This window comes from Lepisma saccharinum, chromosome 4 (genome assembly GCF_977018435.1).
Source record: "Lepisma saccharinum chromosome 4, izLepSacc3.1, whole genome shotgun sequence".
Classification (NCBI taxonomy): Eukaryota; Metazoa; Arthropoda; class Insecta; order Zygentoma; family Lepismatidae; genus Lepisma; species Lepisma saccharinum.
Window position 1 is genome coordinate 101,326,681 of NC_139232.1, and position 22,682 is coordinate 101,349,362.

At 39.8% G+C, this 22,682-nt stretch overlaps 1 protein-coding gene across 2 annotated transcripts in view; it reads right to left on the reverse strand.

The window, feature by feature from the left end:
* LOC145986676 (putative fatty acyl-CoA reductase CG5065) overlaps positions 1 to 22,682 on the reverse strand; it is a 131,904-nt gene that overhangs the window by 108,310 nt on the left and 912 nt on the right. Inside the window, exon 1 of one of the 2 annotated variants that reach the window (XM_083120973.1) lies at positions 12,941 to 13,055. The exons of the other annotated variant lie outside the window; for it this stretch is intronic. Coding sequence (XP_082977099.1) covers positions 12,941 to 12,946 — 6 coding nt within the window. The 5' untranslated portion in view covers positions 12,947 to 13,055. Of the gene's footprint in view, positions 1 to 12,940; positions 13,056 to 22,682 lie in introns of those variants that run through there. 2 annotated transcript variants of the gene reach the window in all.

A 22,682-nucleotide genomic window follows, 5' to 3' on the forward strand; every position in this document is an offset into this window, starting at 1 on the left:
CACTTAAGTGAGTCAAATTAACATGCATTCAGGCACATTCCCTGGATTTCTTCACGATATTTCGAAATTAACAAACTGCATATGTTAAAGGTGATAGAATATATGTATGTACAGTCATAGGCAATATAAATAGGACACCGAGGTCTTGAAATGCTCTCTTCCCTGCAAAGTGTTGTGTGTGTTGCCTAAATCTAAGGCGGTGGTAGAAAATTTGATATTAAAATCTACTTTTCGCCTTGGATCTAGGCAACACACATATCGCATTGCAGGAAAGCGAGCATTTCAAGACCTAGGTGTCGCATTTTTATTGCCGTTGACTGTATGTATCTATGTATTAAAAATTATATTCGCTGTTCAATTCTCAAATTCAAAATACTTTATTTTTGCCAAACATTTTCGTGTTTGGGTGTTAAAAAAAGGCCACTTTAATATTCGGACATATCGTAAATGCCTATGTTTCATACTGTTCCAGCAGGTTGCTGGATGTAATCAACCCATGTTACTTCCTTGATATTACAGCTGATGCGAGTTGCTACAGGCAGCCTTGCACATATAGGCTAATGCGGACTGGATGCACAGTTTAAAGTGGGATCCCAACCACTACGAGCCTCCACAAGGTAACGACCCCGGGACTCCTTGATTACAAGGCGGCGACGATACCACTGCGCCATCGGGGAGGCCCTGGAATAGTGAAAGTTATTGGTGGATAAATGCTTTGATTTGGTCTTTGGTGTTTAGACTCGCTTTGCTGCCACTTTTGGCTAATCTCGACTATGAGGATGAGTGATGATTTGATTAAATTAATGAAGGTACACTCACAAGCAAAATTGTTAAAAGTCCACGAACCCATAAATTCTATTGGGTTCCGTTGAAGGACCGGAACCTTTTTTCTCGCACAATTTAGATTAGGTCCAAGTTGCTTATTGTTTCATTGAAGAACGTTTCTGGACCGGATTTAAATCGATCCGGAAAAAAGGTCCCTGGACCGAATTGAAATACTTTAGAGATAAAAAGGTTCTTTACGTTTGCTAATTTTCTCTCCTGGACCGGAGCCGGACCCTGTGGCCGAGTGGTTAGCACATCGCGCTGCGACGCCAAGGGTCCCGGGTTCGAATCCCGCTAGGGCTTGGTTGTTTGTGTATGTCCATTCATCAATTTCATCATTCATCACTCATCCCCATCTTCGCAAATTAGCCAAAAGGCACAAAACTAAATCAATCAATCAATCAATCTCCTGTACCGGAATTGTATTTATTGAAAATTACTGTACCTTTAACAACCCTGCCCACAGGGTACACCCGCGCCCCGGATGGGATTCGAACCCGGGACCCAAGGCGCCGTAGCGCGCTGAGCTAACCTCTCAGCCAGAAAGGTCGTCGATAAATGCACCAATCTCCCTGTACGACACGAACTTACCCTGCATAACTACATCACAGTCTTGCGTGTGTGCGTTACGTACACATATAATCTCAGCACCACAACTTCGCTACTTGATTGGTGGATGGAGGACTAGGTCGAAAGCTTCGGCCAGATCGAAGAGCGTTTCCATGAAAGTGGGTCAAGCTAACGCTGATAGGCAGGATCTTGTGTACGTACGTACAGCAGGAGAAAAGATCAGGAAAGAGCTATGTGCTGCGTTACGTGAGCGCTTTTTTTCCTAGCCAAGAAACGACCAAAGCAGAACGCAGTTGATTGTGACTTCTTTCCTCTCCCCTTCTACCCTTGTCGGCCACACGACTCCCTGAATCCATTTCCTCGACGCTAACTTCGGTCGAAACTTACAGCTTGGACATTTATCCGTCGCTAGTTTCGAAGCGATGCAGGGATTGTACCTGCAAGAGCGAAAGTGTGTTGCAACGTGCAACCAGCTGTAGCTGATCGAGTACTACGGCTGCAAGTTCGTCTAAATCCACTTTATGTTCAGATAGGCTTATCGGGACTGATCGTACAATTTAAAGTGCCTCCACAGTCATAGGCGGAGTTCTGGAGGGGTCAGAGGGGGCCTGGCCCCCCAACTTAAAAAAACTAAATAAATAACACATGGTTAAGTTCAGTTACAACATTTTTATCCAAAGAACTTTTCAGTTTAATTTTTCTAAAATTTCTGAAGCTTACTATTGTACCGTAACTTTTTTAAAGTAATACGAGTAGTGTATCAATAAAAAATTAATGAAATGCAAAATGCAATAATCGTACTGTTTTGCTTCTTTTAAAACTGACAACCAATATACTAATTAATATTTGTTTACTTAAGCGAGGAAATTTAACATTTTCAAATCTAAAAGGCCTAGAACTCAGTGATTTTAAGTTGTTGTTTTTTAAATTTCCGGGGGAAGGTCTCCGGACCCCTTATAAGCTAGGGGATATTCAACAACCCTCAGGTACATCATATGCTTCTCCCAGAGTCTGCCCCCCAAGGCAAAAGCTCAAACTCCGCCCATGTCCACAGCGGATCGAACCTGTGATCCCTTGATTAAAATGCGACAGCATTACCACTACGCAATCATCGGGTTTGCCCTTGTATCACGAGAGACTGTATGGCACGTATCAGCACGCGGCACAGAAAGCGTACATCGGTTTTCAGCGCTGCAAGGTGATACTTGAAATTACTGATAGAATGATGTTTTTCACCACTTTTGGTTAATCGCGACGATGAGGATTAATGGTGATATGATGAGATAGATCGGAGGGTTAGAATGGATGTGAGTCCAGACGGCAGAGACTCGTTAGTCTGCGAAACGCAGTTCAGGGTGTACTACTATGATATTTGGGTGCCTTATGAAAGGACCACCCCCTTACACCCCTAAGCGAAACGAATTATGAAATATAATAAGGGCAAAACCAAAATCTACAAATTAGTATCTAATGGACGAAGAACAAAAAGGCGCAATGCAGGCCGTATAAGAGTGGAGTAGTGGAGATAGTGAATGAAGAGAAACAAAGTGAGATTGTGAGAGGTGGAGAAGAAGCAGCGAGAGGATTTGGGAGAGAAATGAAGCAACAGAAACAGTAAGTAGGGGGAGAGGAGAAACTTAGAGAATGGTGATAGAGAAGAGAAACAGACAAGCAGCGAGAGAAGGAGAAACACACACACAAATATATAAGAGAAACGGTGGGAAAAGAGAAAAAAAGGAAGAAAGAGACTCTCAGAGGAGAGAACAGGAAGCAAGATGTTCAGAAAAAAGAGAGAGAGGAGAGGAAGGGGTAGAATCAAAGAGAGAGGGAGAGAGAGGGGGGAATCAAGAGAAGAAGATGAAGCGTGAGCAGCAGAGTGACACACACACACACATACAAAGATAGAAAGAAAACAGAGAGAAAGAAATAGGGAGATAGAGAAGCAAGAAAACAGAAAGAGAGAGAGAGAGAGAGAAAACAGAAAGAGAGAAAATACAAAGAGATAGAGAGAGATATAAGGAGGAGATAGAGAAACAAAAAAATAGATATATATAGAGAGAGGGAGAGAAGCAAGAGAAATTTGAGTTCTTGCTTCAAGTCCACTTTATGCACAGATAGGTTAATCTGGACTGGACCTACAGTTTAGAGTGGGATAAGAACCGATGTGCTGTGCAATGAGAGAAGCAAGAGAAACAGAGAGAAAGAGTAAAATAGAGGGAAGAGGAAGCAAAGTTTAAAAAGAGAGACAATGGAGATATAAGCGGGAAGAAGTATAAGAATAAGTGTGGTTACCTTGGGGGGATATGCTGGTGCATAACACACCAATATTTTAAATATATGTTGGCTGGATGCTCGCCCGTCCTCTCTCTCCACCTATAACAATGCCCACAAGCAAGGTGGATAAAATCATGTTTTTTTTATTTAAAAAATAATTATTGATGATTTTTCTTATTTAGATCAGTTTTTAAAAATTTAAATCGGTCTTTTATATGTTTTAAAAAGCACGCTTAAAATTGCTTGTATGGTTTTTTGGCACCATACATATACGTAGATATATGTTTTTTATAGAAAGGCCTTTTCTGGTAAACCGCCCTGTAAAATATTTGAACAGTTTGATTAAAGCAAATAAAATAAAAGATATGTAAATATACGTTTTTCTGTTTCTGATATATAAACCTACTATAGAAATATTTGTTGAGTGTGTTAATGAAACTATAATAATTTCACTAAATTTTCTTTCAGTGTAGAAAAAACTCTGGATATACTATATAATTGTAACTTAAAATATTTCTGTAGTCTTTGTAGCTGAAATTTGCCCTTTTTAAAAAATGATAGTTTGCAAAATATCAGTTGCAATGTTCATTTACAGTTTAATGATAATGACACTATTAACGGTTTAACATGATTAGTATTTTCTTATTATTCTACACAAAATGTTTTCTATTTTTGCCTATAAAAATTATTGAATTTTAAATCAAGAGAAATTTAAGTGTGTTTACAGTTTACATATTATTTATTACATTTCCTTTCGTATGAGCTTCACCCTTTCAGTACATATACTTTGTTTTCTTTCTTTTCCTTTTTTACAGCCTAATAAACACCATTAAATGATTACAAGATTAATGTACTTTCACCAAAAGTGATTCTGATATCTACAAAATCCTTATGTACATTATTCTATAAATTATTTTTTAAAAATGATTTAAATTAGTGATATTTTTACAAAAAACTCACCTGATTTAAATCAATGCTCACAAGTAAGCGAAGCACAGGAAAACATGCAAGAAAAAGCGAAAAAGAGAGAGAGAGAGCAAGACAAACACCCTTCGACAATTCGAAACTTTCAGTAAAACGCACTTATTCCCTAACGAACGCAAACCAGGAAGGCGTCCCCTGATTTCCTCTATATCTGTGACATTACGAACATCTCATGATGTTCCAGTTCCTCAGCAACATTTTGCAGTCTGTGCCCATCCTTCAGCACTTGATGCAAATCGGCACTTCGAGGAATGGTTCCTTTCCTTTATATACATCGTATTTTCTGCTTCCAACACTAAAACACATGTTTCGTTTGAATCTCACCACGATTTTCGTCTATTTCAGGCGAATTGTTGTATATTTAGGCTTGTTCTAAACCTAAGTGATTTTTATCTTGTTGTTAAGGTAATCGTTTGTTGTTAATATTATTGTGTTTTTGCCTATTCAACGACTTTTTCCTTTCTTTGCATCTTACTTGAGATCGGACTGAGAGATTTGGTAGTCTCGTTTGGGACTGGGGGTACACCCAGTTGTGATACACATGCAGATCAAATCGAGACAAGAAAATACACCACGTAACGTATGTTTATATTATGTATCACAATGTGTTTAAAATAATCACGCACTGGCAACAGTATCAAGCGAGATAATCCACAAGAAGGCCAACGACAGGGAGTCAGCCTAGCTGATGTAAGCTTGCGCAAATCAATAGCCAAGAATAAAAGCATGCTAGATAAGCCAACAATGGTCTCATTAAACGAGATACAAAACCTACCGCAGGCTCGAGGACGAGGGCTGTTACATCGAGAAGAGACTTACCTACAATCGGGTCTTCTTCGAGATTTGAGTCACCCAGAAGGTGCGTCTAACAGTAAATAAACCATCACTTAAATCAATGCGACTTATTCACACATATGGACTACTGTCCGATATTTAGAGGGCATGCCCTGGACCGAGACTCAAACCGGGAACCTTAGAAAGCGCGAAACGGCTACTTTGACAAAGCCCATGCAACTGTTTGTAAATATAATCACGTGTGTGGCAAACATGTTTCACAATGTGGACTACCGCATTGATCCTTAGAAAAACATACGAAAGGTGAACGAGGAAGGCGAATCTGAAGTTGTTGAAGGTCATCGCAGGCGGAAGAAGCGCCAAGGTTGGAACCACTTTCCACGTGTTGCTTGAAAATGAAACTGACCTGCAACACTAGTGCACGTGTACCAGCCTCTTTCCCAAAGATAATTATTTGTAGACAGGGTCAACATCTTTTTAAGTAATCCCACACTGTAAGAAGTTTCCTGGTGAAATAACGGTCCAAGATCGTCAGTTCTCGATGCTATCCACTTATCGTAGAAGCCGCCCACCGTGGCGGAGTGGTTAGCACATCGAGGGGTCCCGGGTTCGAATCCCGATGTGGGCATGGCTGTTTGTGAGTGTTCATTCATCAATTTCATCATGTTATCACTCATTCCCATCTTCACAAATTACTTTGAGTAATTTGGCACAAAAAGCGAAGTAAAATAAAGCAAATTGAAAATATCGTAAAAAATACCATCATGACCGTTCTTAAAGTATTCATGCCCAGTACATACTTAATCTAAGTAATACAATTTTAATGATACTGATACAGTTTTCAGAAATGTCAAGAAAAATGTCAACCTTGATGGTCAACATTTTTTGCCGTACATTGTTTTAATGGAAAACATCTTTAGATTGCGAATATACTATACATGTGAAAACAATCTTGCTTATGGGTTCCCGAGAGACGTTAGCTCTCGAAAGGACGGAAGCTTCTCCGGAAATCACCTGGTTGATATCCCGATAAAACCTCTTCATATGCTATACATGTGTTTCCAACCTCTAAAATTTGTCTGAAAAGTTGTCATCAATTACAATTTCTTTAACTTTGACTAAGGAAATACAGATTCATAGGTTGCCAGTTGTATCACTCTGTTACCTTCAAACTTATATACATCTGGCGGAATTCATTTGAAGAAATTTTGCTATGCAAGAAGTAGGTCTACCATTTGTAAATTTCCTGGGCTATGTTTTTTCATTATGTGTTTCATGAATCGCATACAAAGAATCAAAATATAAATAAAATTGCGTAGAAAGTGTCAAATTTGTAATCTTTAAGCATTACAAATATTGAAATTTAAATTTTAGAAAAATTGCGTCCGGTTTTTGTTAACTAACAGACAGACTGCTAACTTTTAATGGTTGAATGTTGTAAACTTTACGGTTAACTTCTGACAGTGCAGAAGAAATGAAGAAAGATACAAGAAACAGACAAAGAAGATAGAAGAGAAAGAGTTGTGAAAGAAAGGACGGAGAAAGGAGATAAAAATTAGAGAGAGGGAGAGAGGGAGAGAGAGAGAGAGAGAGAGAGAGAGAGAGAGAAAGGAGCATACAAAGAGTAAGGAAACAGAAGAAAGAGATTAAGAAGTGGAAGTGAGGCTAAAATGAAGAAGAGGGTAATCAGGAAGGGGAGGATAAGGAAAAAAAGGGAGGCACGAAATTATTTCGATTGGTTAAATAATAGCGCCGTAGTTGGAATAAAGAAATACCTACTTGTGTCAATTGTTATATTTTTGGGTATTATTAATCCCTTATTTTGAAAGCCGTAAAAAGCCTCTTCTCTCAATACAAAAACAAAAGAACTGAACCACATACATAGTGGGCGTAGCTAAAAAATCCCTTGACAAGGATGAATAATAACAGAGCAACAATGTCAGCCACACGCCAAACAATACCCGTAGGCTATGACCATCGCAATGTCCAAACGGGAATTTCACCCGCGAAGTCGTAACACTCTCGGTGAAAGTTGGAACGGCTTATTATATTCGGCGAGCAAACATCCACGTTGCCGACATTTTTGTTTTGTTTCCTAATTCCACCACCGGACACCTCTATGTTTAGCAGGAGGGTTTATTTACCCGGAAATGGCACGCGCTATTTGGAATATTTGCGCATAACACGACGCGCCAGGTAGTTACGCATGCAACCGACCTCTGTAATGCAGTCCAGTGTTGCCACAATCTGAGGGAAAATTTCCCTTTGCAAGTGTCAAAATTTCCCTTTTTTGCCAAATGTATCCCTTCATACAAATAAATCACATAACAAGAATAGTAATAATACGACTAATAATGATAATACAACTGTTTATACGTATGAAAAATGTTAAAGAAACTCATCATATAGATGCTTATAGTCAGCCTTTTTGATATAGGGCCAGATGCCCCGTATGTTTGTTCCATAGCCCATTTCATAAATTCCTCATTCATCCTCGTCGTTTCTATTAGCCGACGATGTAGATGAAGAAAAGCAGCGTAAAATGAACAAAATGCAAATATAAACAGACATTAGGCTTATGCTCAAAGGAGTGCAAATAACATGTTCATATCCAGTAGATATATATGTGGCCGCGGTGGCTCAGTCGGTAACGCGTCTGACTACCATGCTAAAGGTCCCGGGTTCGATCCCCGGCCGGTTCAAATCCGGGAACTTTTCTAACGATGGAAGCGGCCCCGGCGCCCACCCAGCGTCGAATAACATGGGTACCTGGGGGAAACCCTGGGGGGTAAAGGCGGTCAGGGGCGTGATGCTGATCACATCACCCCCATTCACGACCGGATCAAGAAAGTGTGGGGCGTTACCCCCACACCCCCTATACGCCTTCATGGCGTGGTGCTATGCACAGGGGAGCACTTTACCTTTTTTTTATCCAGTAGATATGAACTGACATACAATATCACCGGAACAAATGCTGAGTTTGAAGCCTTCAAATTTCCCTGAAATTTTGTTTCTTTCATTGAATCTCTTTTTCGCCTAAAATTCAGTTCAACTTTAATTCATGTAGCAACACTGGTACAGTGTTTGTATATATATTTTGTGTGTGTGTGTAATTCTTGATCTCATGTTGACAAAGTCACATGTAAGGGCATAAAGGGTGAATCAAAAGTCCCTTAACACCCCCTATAAAAAGTAAAGGAGTTAGGTCATGATAGAAACAGGTTATGCTTAGGGTGAACCACATTGGTGTGTTCCAAGCGGACGTCCGCCATATTGAATTCAACTCAACATTGTTAAGGGGTGATGTGATATATATATATATATATATATATATATATATATATATATATATATATATATATATATATATATATGACTGTTTTCTCACACCTGGAAAATGATGCATTTGTTACTATCATGCAGTCATGCCTTTTTCCTGATTCAAGATAGGTTGAGGAAACCTTCACCTCTGCATTTCTCGTCAAATTCTAGTCTGATTTGATTGTAATCTGACTGCCACGCGGGAAATCCGGGGTGGGTGATCTAAGCTCGGAATTTTTCCGGCTTTGTCCCAACATAAAGCGGCTCTAGGGCCCACCCAGCATCAAATCAAATGGTGCCCGGGGGAGTAAAGGCGGCCGCAGGGTGGTGCTGATCACATCACCTCCAAGATGGCCTACATCGAAAATACGTGGAGCCCACATACCCTAAATACCCGGTGCTATATGCACAGGGAACGTTAACTTTACATTTACCTGTATATATTGTATTCGTTTCTGTACCCTTGAGTAACTACGTTTATTTTTTACATGCGCATGAACGAACCCTCTACTATGTCAATGGCTGAGGGTCCCCTTAAAGGCTTACTTGCCTCCGCCCCCCCCCCGCGCACTGCGGGGTTTTACGGCTGGTAGATCCGGCACTGCAATCAACGTTGACATATTCACAATAAATGAATTTCACATTTTTTCAACTGTTGACAATATAGCCTTACTTCTCCACTAAGAAATTTAATCCGCTTCAAATTGAACGGGTTTCTTCTGTACTTAAACTTCAATTGTTGCTAATATCAATTAACATTGTTGCTTACGTTGATGAATATAGTCATATCTAAGCATCAACATATTCCGTAAGTTTTATTTTACCGGTAATGCAATGTTTGTTTTCAAATTTTACAACGTTTATAACATCACGTTTTAAATATATACCTTTTAATCTGTTTAAAAATTTCCAAATTGACCAATGCTCAGATGCAAATTTACTCATATCATTGCATAAAACCTTGAATTCTTCGTTTGATAATCATAACTACAGTTCGTTTAAGAAAATTCCTTTCCTTTGCTTTAGACTGGTAGTTTACTTAAAACATTCTCCACATTGTAATGAAAACATTGTTTCAAACGAATGAAGCCCGCCTTAAACACATAAAAAACGGTATTGTTGTTCTTAAAAAAAAAAGATTTTGAGCAATTTGTTGAGGACACCTTTTATTTCATAAAACGGTGCCTGACGTTTTACCGGCTATACAGTTCTACACACATATAAATTTATATTTTTCGCTTATATTAACTATTTTGTTCAGAATTTTAGAATCTATTCGAGACGAGACCAAGAACAAGACAGATTTCTCGTTCACAACACTAGACAAGACCTAGCCAAGTCTCGTCTTGGTATTATTCTCAATCCTTATCAGTAGGGTTAGGATTTTTATGACCAAAATCACCAAAATATGCAAAACAAAATATGCTCTTATGACCTAAAATTTTACAAAATATGCACTATAATTTGAAAAATATGCTCTTGTAACTGGACTGTTTCAAACATCAATATCTAACTTATGCTGAAATATTTTCGTATACATATTAATTTAGGTCACTTTATGGGCCCTGATGAGTTGAAATGCACAATGAATACTTTCTCTAAATTTTGAATTAAAAATGAAAAAGATTTTGCTGTAGTCAAAAGAAAAAAAACTCGAGAGAACGTGGGAGTAGGAACGAATCAACTTGGAAAATGACTGTATATTTCTTGAGAAAGCGAAAATATGCTGAATATGACCGAAAATCCATCAAAATATGCTTTATCACGTAGAAATGGCCAAATATGCCAAAATATGCCCTTAAAAAGCACCTTAATTCAATTAATTTCTTCACAATATGAATTTCTATGTATTTAGGGAACACCACCCTTACCAAAAAAAAATTTAAAAAAATGCTAAGTCATAAAAATCCTAGCCCTAGTTATCAGTGTCCTGATAAAACAAATGCGCGTGTAATTATCTGCAAAAAAAAATGTAATGAATCGTCTGATGATCTGATACAATTAATGATAGACATGTTGATTGTATTCGAAACAACAATATTTTTTTCATGACAGCATTTATTTTGGTTAGGGTGGTGTTCCCTAAATACACAGAAATTCATATTGTGAAGAAATTAATTGAATTAAGGTGCTTTTTAAGAGCATATTTTGGTATATTTGGCCATTTCTACGTGAAAAAGCATATTTTGATGGATTTTTGGTCATATTCAGTATATTTTCGTTTTTTCAAGAAATATACAGTCATTTTCCAAGTGGATTCGTTCTTACACCCATGTTCACTCGGTTTTTTTTTCTCTTGACTGCAGCAAAATCTAGCCCTAGTTATTTTCATTTTTCATGTTCTTTGATGTACTGTCACCAGCAAAAAAAATCAAATTCACTTATCGCCGTCGAGTTAGGAAACGCACACAGAGTATTGCAGGGAAGCGAGTATTTCAGGAGCTACATATGTGTCCAATTTTTATTGCCAGTGATTGTACAGTAAACTAACTATTCCATGCAATAAAATTCGGACTGAATCAAATAACAATAGAGCAAATCAGGATTGCATTAAGCGCCGTAAGTATGTCTTCATTGTCAAATCTATACTACCACATACTTAAGTTGCAGTGAACGGGTGATAATTAGCTAGAGTGAAAATGAAATGCACTGTTTTCTCTTGACAATGGAAAGAAGAAGCTGGGTTCGAATCCAAGAAAATCTGTGTAACCAACACGTCACGCTATCAGATAGAGGAAAAGCCAGCACGATCTCTTCGTGGGTTTGACGCAACGCACCGCCTCTCAAGGAATACAAGAACGTAACGCCAGAAGCATACAAAAATAAATACATGCAATTAACGCACGCTAATTACATAATTGCGGCCATACATCTGGCAAAGAGTGTGCGAAAGGACACGAATAGCTTTTGAGGTATAATAACAGAGCTGCGTTAATACTTGCCGTGTAACAAATCGCATTTTCAGTTCAAGGTTGTTTAAACGGATTCCGAGGCAAGTATTCACTGCTTGGGAACTTGACACATTTGAAACACCAAGTTCAAGTTCGTTTCACGGCTACTTTATGCACAGATAGGGTAATCGGTACTGGACCTCTAGTTCAAGGTATGATCCGAACCACTACGTACCTACGTACGTACGTATCGAACCTATGACACCTTGATCACAATGCGTCGACGTTACCACTATGCCATCTTGGAGGCGGGGCAGAAAGAAAAGGGGATCGATTTGGTTTATTTTACTTCGCTTTTCTGCCACCTTTCGCTAATCGCCAAGATGAGGATGAAATTAATGAAGGGACAGTTATCAAAACACCCATGTCCAGGATAGGGATCGAACCCGGGCCTCTTGCATCGTAGCGCGCTGTGCTAACCAGGTCGGCTTATGCACTAGTCGAGAATAAAGAGTTATATTTAATCGTGCATAGGTCAATTTAAGCGTCCCATACTCTTGGGCGTTTAAAAACGCGAGAACATGAAAAACGTGTGGATCTTACCTTCACAATACAATCATGCCTGTAATGTTTGCTGTTAAAATATAAATGACTGCCTAATGTAAAAATTGCAATTTTTGACTTAAGTGCTTTTCTCGAACGCTGTAAAATTAATATCCGTGCCTCATTGTGTTCGATTACCGGACAATGCATTGTACAGTGGGATCCATGAGTAATACCGTGCAAATTGTCCATCACCATGTTCGTGCACTTTATTTGGCCCAATAAGAGCTTCGAGAATTAAGAGAAAACTCAAAACAAGCTGCTGACAACTTCTGCACCAGCATACATAAAAATCCTTTGCTTAAAAACACATAGGATGTAAGAGAAAAGTTAATGAAAATAGTCATGGGCAATTTGCACGGTAATACTCATGGATCCCACTGTACAACTATTTCATCAATTCGCCATTCATCTTCATCGTTGCCATTAATCTACTGGTAGAAAGAACGGCGTAAAATAACAAAAACAAAATGCAAGCACCATGACTTACTCGGGGTATATAGGTCAATCTAAACGTCCTATTTTTTTGAACAGCTCATCCTGAAAACCAAGAGCGGCTTTGCAACATAACGAAGCTCCCAAGTTTCATTGTATACAGGTCAGTCAGTTTAAGCGTACTCTTAGCTTTAGTGTTAGAAGAACACAGCAACCTGAAAAATGACGAGTGAGGAACTTACCACCATGACTAAATCCAGCGATACCCAGGCTCCTCCACAAGAACCTTTTCGCACGAGCGAGAGGGGGAAAAAGTACTGTCCCACAGAGCAGCCAGACAGAGTGTAAAGCACGGAAATGTCGAGTACCGAAAGTAGTATGTCTGGCGGGTGGAGATATTTCGGTGGGGAGGGGGACAAGTGAAGGAGGGGAAAGTGTGGCTGCCCATTCCAGTCACGATTCTCTCAGGTGGCGGGCTACTCTTCTAAAGAACTACCGCCTCAAGGATAAGAAAAGTGCTGCAGAGGGATTGAAAAAAGTCAATGCGCCTTGCTAACTTTCCTAAAGTGACGATCGCAAGATGTCACTCGCTTCAAGGTTGTTATGTTCAAAACAAAAACATGCAGAATAACATCAAGTTAAGGTAGTTACTGGGGTATGATGTAAATACACGTACAATTAAGAATAATGCTAAAATATTTCTCAAAGCAGCTAAAGAGATAGCTTTTGAAGTTAGCAAAGAGAAAACTAAATATATGCTTACGGGCCGAAACCAAGTGTTAGGTAATAATCAAAATATAATTATTGATAACTCGTTTGAACCAGTTTCCAAATTCAAGTACTTAGGAGTAATACTAAACTAAACCCACAGCGTTACAGCCCTTTGTAGGGCCTTGGCTTACCTACCGACTGCTGGTCTCCCTCCCACACTGTTCCTCCGTCACCTGTTATAGCGTGGAGATCTTAGACCAGTATTGGGGTGACGGGTGATCAGCCCGACGAACCCCCAGCCGTTGTTGTAGGTCTTCTTGACCGGGTTACGCTCACTCACTCGGAGCTCCCCAATTTCCTCACGATGGTGGGTTGCCACCGGCCCTATACGTAGGTCGAATAAATTCCGACCAGAGCCGGATTCGAACCTACGCCGTCCCGCAGCGAACGATCTCAAGACTAGTGAACGCCTTAACCCGCTCGACTACCTTAGGAGTAATACTAACAAATGAAAATGATATTAAAGAGGAAATAAAAAGCAGGCTTAATTCAGGAAATGCATGTTACTTTTCTCTTCATAAACTTTTACCTTCTCGTTTAATATCTAAGAAACTAAAAGTTAAAATATACAAAACAGTAATTTTGCCTGTATTATTTTATGGATGCGAAACTTGGTCCGTTACATTGAAAGAGGAACATAATTGAGAGTATCTGAAAATGAGATCATTAGGAAAATATTTGGGCCTAAAAGGAGTGAGGAGACAGGCGAGTGGTAAAGGTTACATAATTTGTATTCATGTTCAGATATTATTAGAATGATTAAATCAAGAAGACTTAGGTGGGCAGGCCATGTGGCACGAATGGGAGAGGAAAGAAGAGTTTACAGGATTCATGTTGGGAAACCTGATGGTAAGAGACCAGTAGGAAGACCAAGACGAAGATGGAAGGATAATATGATGAAATTGATGAAGGGACATTCGCAAAGAACACGCGTGGGCCTCTCCGATGGCGCAGTGATAGGTCGTCACCTTGTAATCAAAGGATCTCGGGTTCGATGCCCGGCGGAGGCACATTGCATAGTCGTTCAGGTAGACCCAGTCCTGAAAACAACAATTCAAACAAACAAACAAAACATTTCGAACTCTGGACCCCCCCCCAGGCGTCGTAGCGCACTATTTTAACCACTCCAGCATCTTCTCTGGACGCAACTCCAACTGGGGGTTGACCTTGATGGTTATTTCCGGCGCGTCCTGTCCCCCAATCATTTTCGGGGGCGTGTGGACGTCAACAAACTCATTTGCAAAGTGAAAGCTAAGAGATCACATCGCTCTCCCGAAGCAACGTTGCCAAGCGTACTACTGTTTTTGCCAGTTGTCTATTTGCGTGTTTGCGTGTGAAACTCCCGTTGTACCATTAACACCCCGCTAATTTCTGGTGCTGGCAATATCGTTGCACGAGAAGACTCTTTTTTGCTTTACGGTATGTTTGGCAACATGTGGTTGACTCAACGCTCATTGGTTTCGTCCCGCGAAGAACCTTCGGTACCTCCTTGTGACTCGAAAATGCCCGATAGCAGTCGAGTAAAATTCAAGTGATTGCTGATTCGCTGTTTCCAAGCCGCCTGTTGGAGTTGCATTCAGTATAGTGTGCCGTAGTAAAGTGGAGTGGGCACCCCTTTCCCGGGGAAGATGCACGTGTATTGACTATTGGTGTACAAAGTCGGAGAGTTTTTGTATCTTGTAAAATGAAAATCATAACAATATCTTCCTTTTTTCTTAAACGGTGAGCATTCATTTCTCGATCCCTCTAAGCGGAATACGTTGTTTATATACAGCATTATTAAAAAAGAATGGTACATAAGTAAAGTTAATTTATTTTTAAGTGAAAAGAGATACAAAGGCAATTCTGGTGGGAAATAAGAAAGGGAGGTTATAAATTTATAGCCTTTGGTTGTAGTTGACGTAAAATCCGCTAGAGGCGCTAATTGTTGTTGATAGCTAAAATGGTCGTACCGGGAATCAAGATTTGGCAATGCTGACCTGGCCTCCACGATCCCCAGATCTTACTCCATGCGACTTTTTTATGGGGATTTCTGAAAGACACTGTGTACGTTCCTCCATTACCACAGGACCTGGATAATTTAAAGCAGCGCATCTCTCATGCAGTGGAGCTGATAACCGAGGATATGTTGGAACGAGTCTGGCAAGAAATGGATTTAGACATCTGCCGTGTTACCCAGGGTGCTCATATCCAAGATTTGGAATTGCCCAGGTAAATTTACAACATTCCTTTCTTCTTTCCCACCAGAATTGCTTTTGTATCTCTTTTCACTTAAAAATAAATTTACTTTACTTTTGTACCATTTCTTTTGAATAACCCTGTATATAATTCGCCATATGGAATGGGACTTTATGATCACCCTGTATTACTTCAATTAATAACTCGTATGGGACTCGAATGCATTGACCTCAAAAAATAAGTCAAACAGTTTCAATTACCGAGAGACTCTTAGTACCTGAGCTGCTCGCTAGAGGGCAAAACAATCACCTCAGCAAACACCCAACCTGAACGAGCGGCAAATACGAGCGAGTGTACGATTGCAAAGTGGTCTTGAAGCACTTAAGTCAATAAGAGAAGAGATTTTACTAAGTTCGCGGCATAATGCAGCCGAATATGCATCGACTTCTATTGACTTTCCAATGTTATGTCACCAACCGCCGTCCTCTCGTAATGTGGAAGACATTACACAATAAGAAAATACCACGAAAAACCGTGGGTGTAGTAGCTTTTCAGCTTAATTGTATGCGCTTGTAAGTGAAAGGTGGGGAGAAATGGATCTGAACACTTCCTTTACTCCTGAAATCTGCTCCCCATGAATACAGACGCCGTTATTAGTTCCCAAAATGTCGTGTTTCAAATTCGATTGTTTTTGTCATTATGCAAATAACATCGAACTTAAGATTATGCATCATTGTGATCAACGGACTTATTTCCGTGTCATCTAAATAAAGGTCACTTTCCATGCAACTCGTGTCAATACATTTTCACACGTACTTTTGCACAGGAAAAAAGATGAGACAGGAATTCTCAATAAGAGATTTTCCTACAAATACCTTTTGATTGGAGCAGCAATTTAAGAATTACTTACACAACGCGCTACGACGCCAGAGGTCCCGGGATGGAATCCAGACCTAGGCATGGATATTCTTTGTGAGTGTCCCTTCATCAATTTCATGATATCATAACTTACCCTCGTCGTCGCGATTACCATTAGTGGCAGAAAAGCGAAGTAAAATCAATCAATTAAGAATTTCGAAAGGGGGAGGGGCTTCGGTTTCTTCATTAGTAGTCAGCATTATAGTTTGCAATTTGGTCACGTATCATATTGTTTTCTCTCATGAAATATGAGCCAAAGGGGAGTTTATTGCCCCCACCAACTATGGTCAAATTTAAAGTGATGCCATGGTCCTATGTACGTATATCCTCGTATATCCGCAGGATTTTTTCCAGAGGTTGCAAGCAAGAAATTATTTTCTTATTTAGTGTCAACTTTCAAAGTGACTTTCCGGTGTCGACCTCCGTGGCGGAGTGGTTAGCAGAGCGCGCTACAAAGCCAGGGGTTCCGGGTTCGAGTCCCGGGTAAGGCATGGGTATTTGTGTTTGTCCAGATAATAAGAAACTGATAAACTGTAGAATTGGAAAATGCAAAAAGTGAGAAAAAGTGTGAATGGTGGGGGGGATACCTTCGTGTAGGGGGTATTTCAATAAAAAAAAGTCGGTAACGCGTCTGACTACCATGCTAAAGGTCCCGGGTTCGATCCCCGACCGGCTTAAATCCGGGAACATTTCTAACGTTGTAAGCGGCCCCGGCGAATGGGGGTAAAGGCGGTCAGGGGCGTGATGCTGATCACATCACCTCCACTCACGACCGGATCAAGAAAGTGTGGGGCGTTACCCTCACACCCCCTATACGCCTTCATGGCGTGGTGCTATGCACAGGGGATCACTTTTCAGTACTTTTGGCTGTGATGAAGCTAAGTAATGATTTGATGAAAGGATAGGAACACACATGCCCAGGGATTTGAACCAGGGAATTTCGGTGGCGAGATAGAAAGTGGACCACTTAACGCACTCGGCCATTGAGCAGACAGCAATTATTTTCCATTGGAGAGGGCTATCAACGCAGTTTCAAGTTATTGTGTTCCTGTAACGATGTGTACCAGTTTTACTTACAATTATCAGTTTTTTATGATAAGGTAGATGAACCAAAGGTGGCCCTAGTTAAGCTTCTAGAGGCCTAATTACAAATCTCTAATGAGAGATAAATATCTGAAATTAAAAGAAACAACTCCTATAAGTAATTAACAACATGATCCACATGGATATTTTGTAATATTGCTTGTAACTTTTTTTTAAAAAAAAAAAAGAATTACAAAAACGTTACATCTGTTCCCAAGATGGCTCATGGGTCCTAAATGCGGGCCCACGGCTTATAATAGTTGGCTTAGAAAATGATGCTTGTCCTCAAGAAAACATATTATTCATATTTCTACATTTTATTAGATGAAATTGTTGGTGTTGAACTTTTAATTGTTGATATGCTTTACAGACATTAACGACGAATAGCCGACCATCGCGGAGGACTGGTCTCCACAGTCCTTACGACGCCAGGGAGTCCACAAGAACTTAAATAAAATGGCTGCTGGCAGCCCGAGACAGTTCGTTCTCTGCATGGTGCACCTGAGGGGTACTGGGATATTAATGTAGTGCCATTTGTTAGATGTGTTAAATACTAATATGATCTTCGTGGGCCACCTTGGGAGCACGGGCTACCTTTGGCTCACCTACCTTAATTAATTAGGTAAAAATGTGATATTCTCCGGACACCTATAACTTCTTCGTTTTGTCAATTTTTGACATTTGTACTTACCTATCTGCTTCGCGGAACATTCCTTGACGTGTATTCACGTTTTTTTGATCAAAGTAATTGCAATTTGTTTTTTAAAAAAGTGTTTTTGTAACTAAAGAACGTACGTTTCCGCAAATGGTTTGTGGGGCTATGTGTCAATGGTTCGTGGGGCTATGTGTCAATCGTTCGTGGGGCTACCAATATTTTTTTCGAAACCAATTTTTAACTATTGTAACCTATACGTGACCCTACCTAATCTAACCTTACCGGAAATGGTTCGTGGGGCTATGCGTCAATGGTTGAATTTCCGCTATGAAACATTCCCACATCACATAAAACACCTTCGAGATGTTAGACAATGCTACAGGAACTTATTACCGTTAAGTAGTTTCTTCTGTAAAAATGGGGAATATCAGATTAGTACCATTAATTAATATTACATTAACTGAAATGAGAGCTTTCTTTAAAATAATTTATGTAGAGACTCTCCTTGTGAAGACTCAACATAAATATATTTGAAGCTTAGGCTGTACAGACACACTCAGCACACTTAAGGATATAACAGAGGACAAGACAGTCCCAGGGAGAATTATGCCGGCTATAGACGAAAGAATTTCCTTTGGTATTTTTGCTAGCATAAATGCTATGTAAATGCTTCCAAAAATCTTATAGCAGATAGCACTTTCCAACGCAACTTTTCGGCTAGCTCTTGCGATTACAATATATAACATATACAGCATGAAAGGCACGTCGAGTTACATCATCTATGCTGAATGCACGGTGTTTACATTTGAAACAACTAAAATATTCTTCCATACGTGTACAGTAAACGTTGTAAATCATGTATTTAAGTGCCCCACGATGGCGCAGTGGTAGCGTCGTCGCCTTGTAATCAAGGGGTCCCGGGTTCGATTCCCGGTGGAGGCATATAGTGGTTCGGATCCCACTTTAAACTGTAGGTCCAGTCCCGATTAGCCTTACTGTGCATAAAGTGGACTTAAAACGCAAACTCAATCACAAACTCAAGTATGTATTTAAGCAGCGCCATTGTTTCGTACCTAAGAATGTTTTATACGAAACATTATTCCTCTCGGTTGAATAGTTATCGGCTTTTAAAAATGTGAAGTGATACATTGTTTACATCTCACGCGGCCGCCATTACAACTGCACTAGTGACCTAGAGGTCGCTTCCGATTGGCAATGCTTCGAAAAATGCTATGGAAATAGGACGGGTTCTACCTTGAGAAATGCCATGAAATATGCCATTTTATCTGAATTGCCATAAGAATTTTCGCTTTACATGTTTGCATTTTGGTCATTGCATAAATGTGAAGAAAAATGCTAATGAACATTATTTCGTCTAAAGCGGGGCTTATACAAACTGTGGGTCAAGACGCCAGAGCCTAGTTGGCCTGCAACATCGCAGTTATCGTGGTGTAATACATAGAGGTGAGGCTGACTTTTGGTCGAGTTCTCAGAAGGTCATCCTGACATCTCAATCTCAAATATCAAATATCTTACGGAAGTATAAGGTTTCATAAGATATTCTAACGTGTGTAACCTTAGGGACCGTCATGTATGTGAGGTAGTTCTTGATACTCGTTGAACTCAATTAAACTGCATCTCAAATGCACTTTCTCATTCAGAAGACTCCAACCTCAATTACGTAATAACCGCTTCAATGAACAGATTATGCAAATTAAATCAACACGATGCAGTGTTCCACCGTGTACAACTAGGAGTTATATTAACAGGCCTGCGCTTGTCATTGTAAGTACAGGACTTTCACATGTCATACTGTCCAAGCGGGATTTATAAATGTGAATATTGAATTTCTTCCTGACCCTCAAATTATCTAACTAACTCTCTAGCCTTCTTAAACCCGAAGGTTCCATGGCTGCATCACCACAGGCCTTCCATCTGTCCCTATCCTGAGCGAGATCTATATACTTTTTTTCCTTCCCTACCGATTTCCTTTAAGTCCATCTCAACGTTATCCCTCCATCTTCGTCTTGGCCTTCTTACAGGTCTCTTAACATCAGGTTTCCCAACAAGAATCCTGTAAACTCTTCTTTCTTCTCCCATTCTTGCCACATGGCCTGCCCACCTAAGTCTTCTTGATTTAATCATTCTAATAATATCTGGACATGAATACAAATTATGTAGTCAAATTATCATTATACACAAATCCAAGAGTATAGTTTAAAATTCTGTTCGCTCTTCATATATTCTTCGCGCTTACTCTTGTACACTCGCAAGCAGAAGCGCGTTGCAGGGATACGTATGCTCTCAACGGACGAGTTCAATCAGAAAAGAAGGAAGCAAGTTTCACTTCGGAAGGGTTTGTTTTCAAGGAGCTATATGTTTCATATAGTTGTTGTTTGCTACAAGTTGTACAATCCCCTCGTTCATTCGTGGAAATGCGATTCCAAAATGTAAAAATTAACACAAAAATCAAAGAGTGCTTTTATCAGCTGCTATTCCATGTGATGCATTTAAAATGCATCGATTGAGAAAATCAGACGCGGTTCAAATAAACCGTCTCCCCGATGGTGTAGTGGTAATGTTATTGTCCTGTATGGTCAAAGGGTCCGTGTTCGATACGTGATCCGGCAGGGTGCGAAATCCTGGGAGGGACAGGGGGATTCCCCCACCAACAATGTTAACCTCTAACCCCCCCACCAATTTTTTTGGGGGGAGAGTTTTTATTGTAACAACAAAATATAAGCAATTAGTATTTACTTCTTATGCACTTTACTAAAGATAATACCAAAAAACACAGAAAATAAGTGCAGAATACTTTCTCTCTTTTTCACGTCGTCGCCTTGTAATCAAGGGGTCCCGGGTTCCATACCCGGTGGAGGCACATAGTGGTTCGGATTCCACTTTAAACTGTAGGTTCAGTCCCGATTAGCTTTACTGTGCGTAAAGTGGACTTAAAACACCAATTCAATCACTCAATCAATCTCTCTTTTTCAAGAGATTATTACTCTGTCTACACCAATAACAATATGCGTACAATAAAAGATGAATGCAAGTCAAACATATTTATAAACTATAATAGTTTTGTATTAATACAAAAACTAAACGAAAGCTTGTACATATCAACATTTTTCGTTTATTGACATCTTTAACCAGTTAGTAAATGAATTAATTTGCTACTTTACACATATCTGATAGATATAAAAGTAATAATTACTTTATGTGTATTTAATAATAATGTTTTCTTAAAAATATTTAGTAATTAATTGACTTTTATATTTAATAACATTATAAATATTCATATCATAATAATTTATGTGTATATATATATATATATATATATATATATATATATATATATATATATATATATATATATATATATATATATATATATATATATATATATATATATATATATATATATATATATGGCTCACTCGGTAACGCGTCTGACTACCATGGTCAAGGTCCCGGGTTCGATCCCCGGCCGGTTCAAATCCGGGAACTTTTCTAACGGTGGAAGCGGCCCCGGCACCCACCCAGCGTCGAATGACATGGGTACCTGGGGGAAACCCTGGGAGGTAAAGGCGGTCAGGGGCGTGATGTTGATCACATCAAGAAAGTGTGGGGCGTTACCCTCACACCCCCTAGACGCCTTCATGGCGTGCTGCTAAGCACAGGGGAACACTTTACCTTTTATATATATATGTATATGGGGTGTAGATTAAGATCTTCTTCCCCCCAAACAGTCTTCAATGATTTTGGCTCTCCCCGATGGCGCAGTGGTAGCGTCCTCGCCTTGTAATCAAGGAGTCCCGGGTTCGATACCCGGTGGAGGCACAAAGTGATTCGTATCCCACTTTAAACTGAAGGCCCAATCCCGATTAACCTATCTGTGCATAAAATGAACCAATGCTCGAAGTGAGGGGGGGCATGCGGGGATGGCGTTCCCCGAGCTAGCAACGTTTTCGCAAAGTATCTCCCCAGCGCTCTCATTGTCACCATCCCCAAGATAACCCAAAGGCTCGAACAAACTCCCCCAAGACAACCTTCGTGGCAGACGACGCTAAGGGTTCCGGGTTCGAATCCCATCATGGGCGTTCTCTTGTGAGTGTCCCTTCATCAATTTCATCATATCTTCACCAATCCTCGTCTTCATGATTAGCCAAAAGTGGCACAAAAGCGAAGTAAAATAAACCAAATCGGTCAATCAGACTCCCCCACAGCTAACATTGTCCCACTCGTTGAGAACTAGCAGATGTGAAATTCTTGCATAAAATCATGAACGACAAAATTAAATCCGAATTTCTGATCATCAAATTTCATCTAGGAGTCCCCACACTGCCAACCCGCAACGTAAAGCTCTTTGACGAACCCAC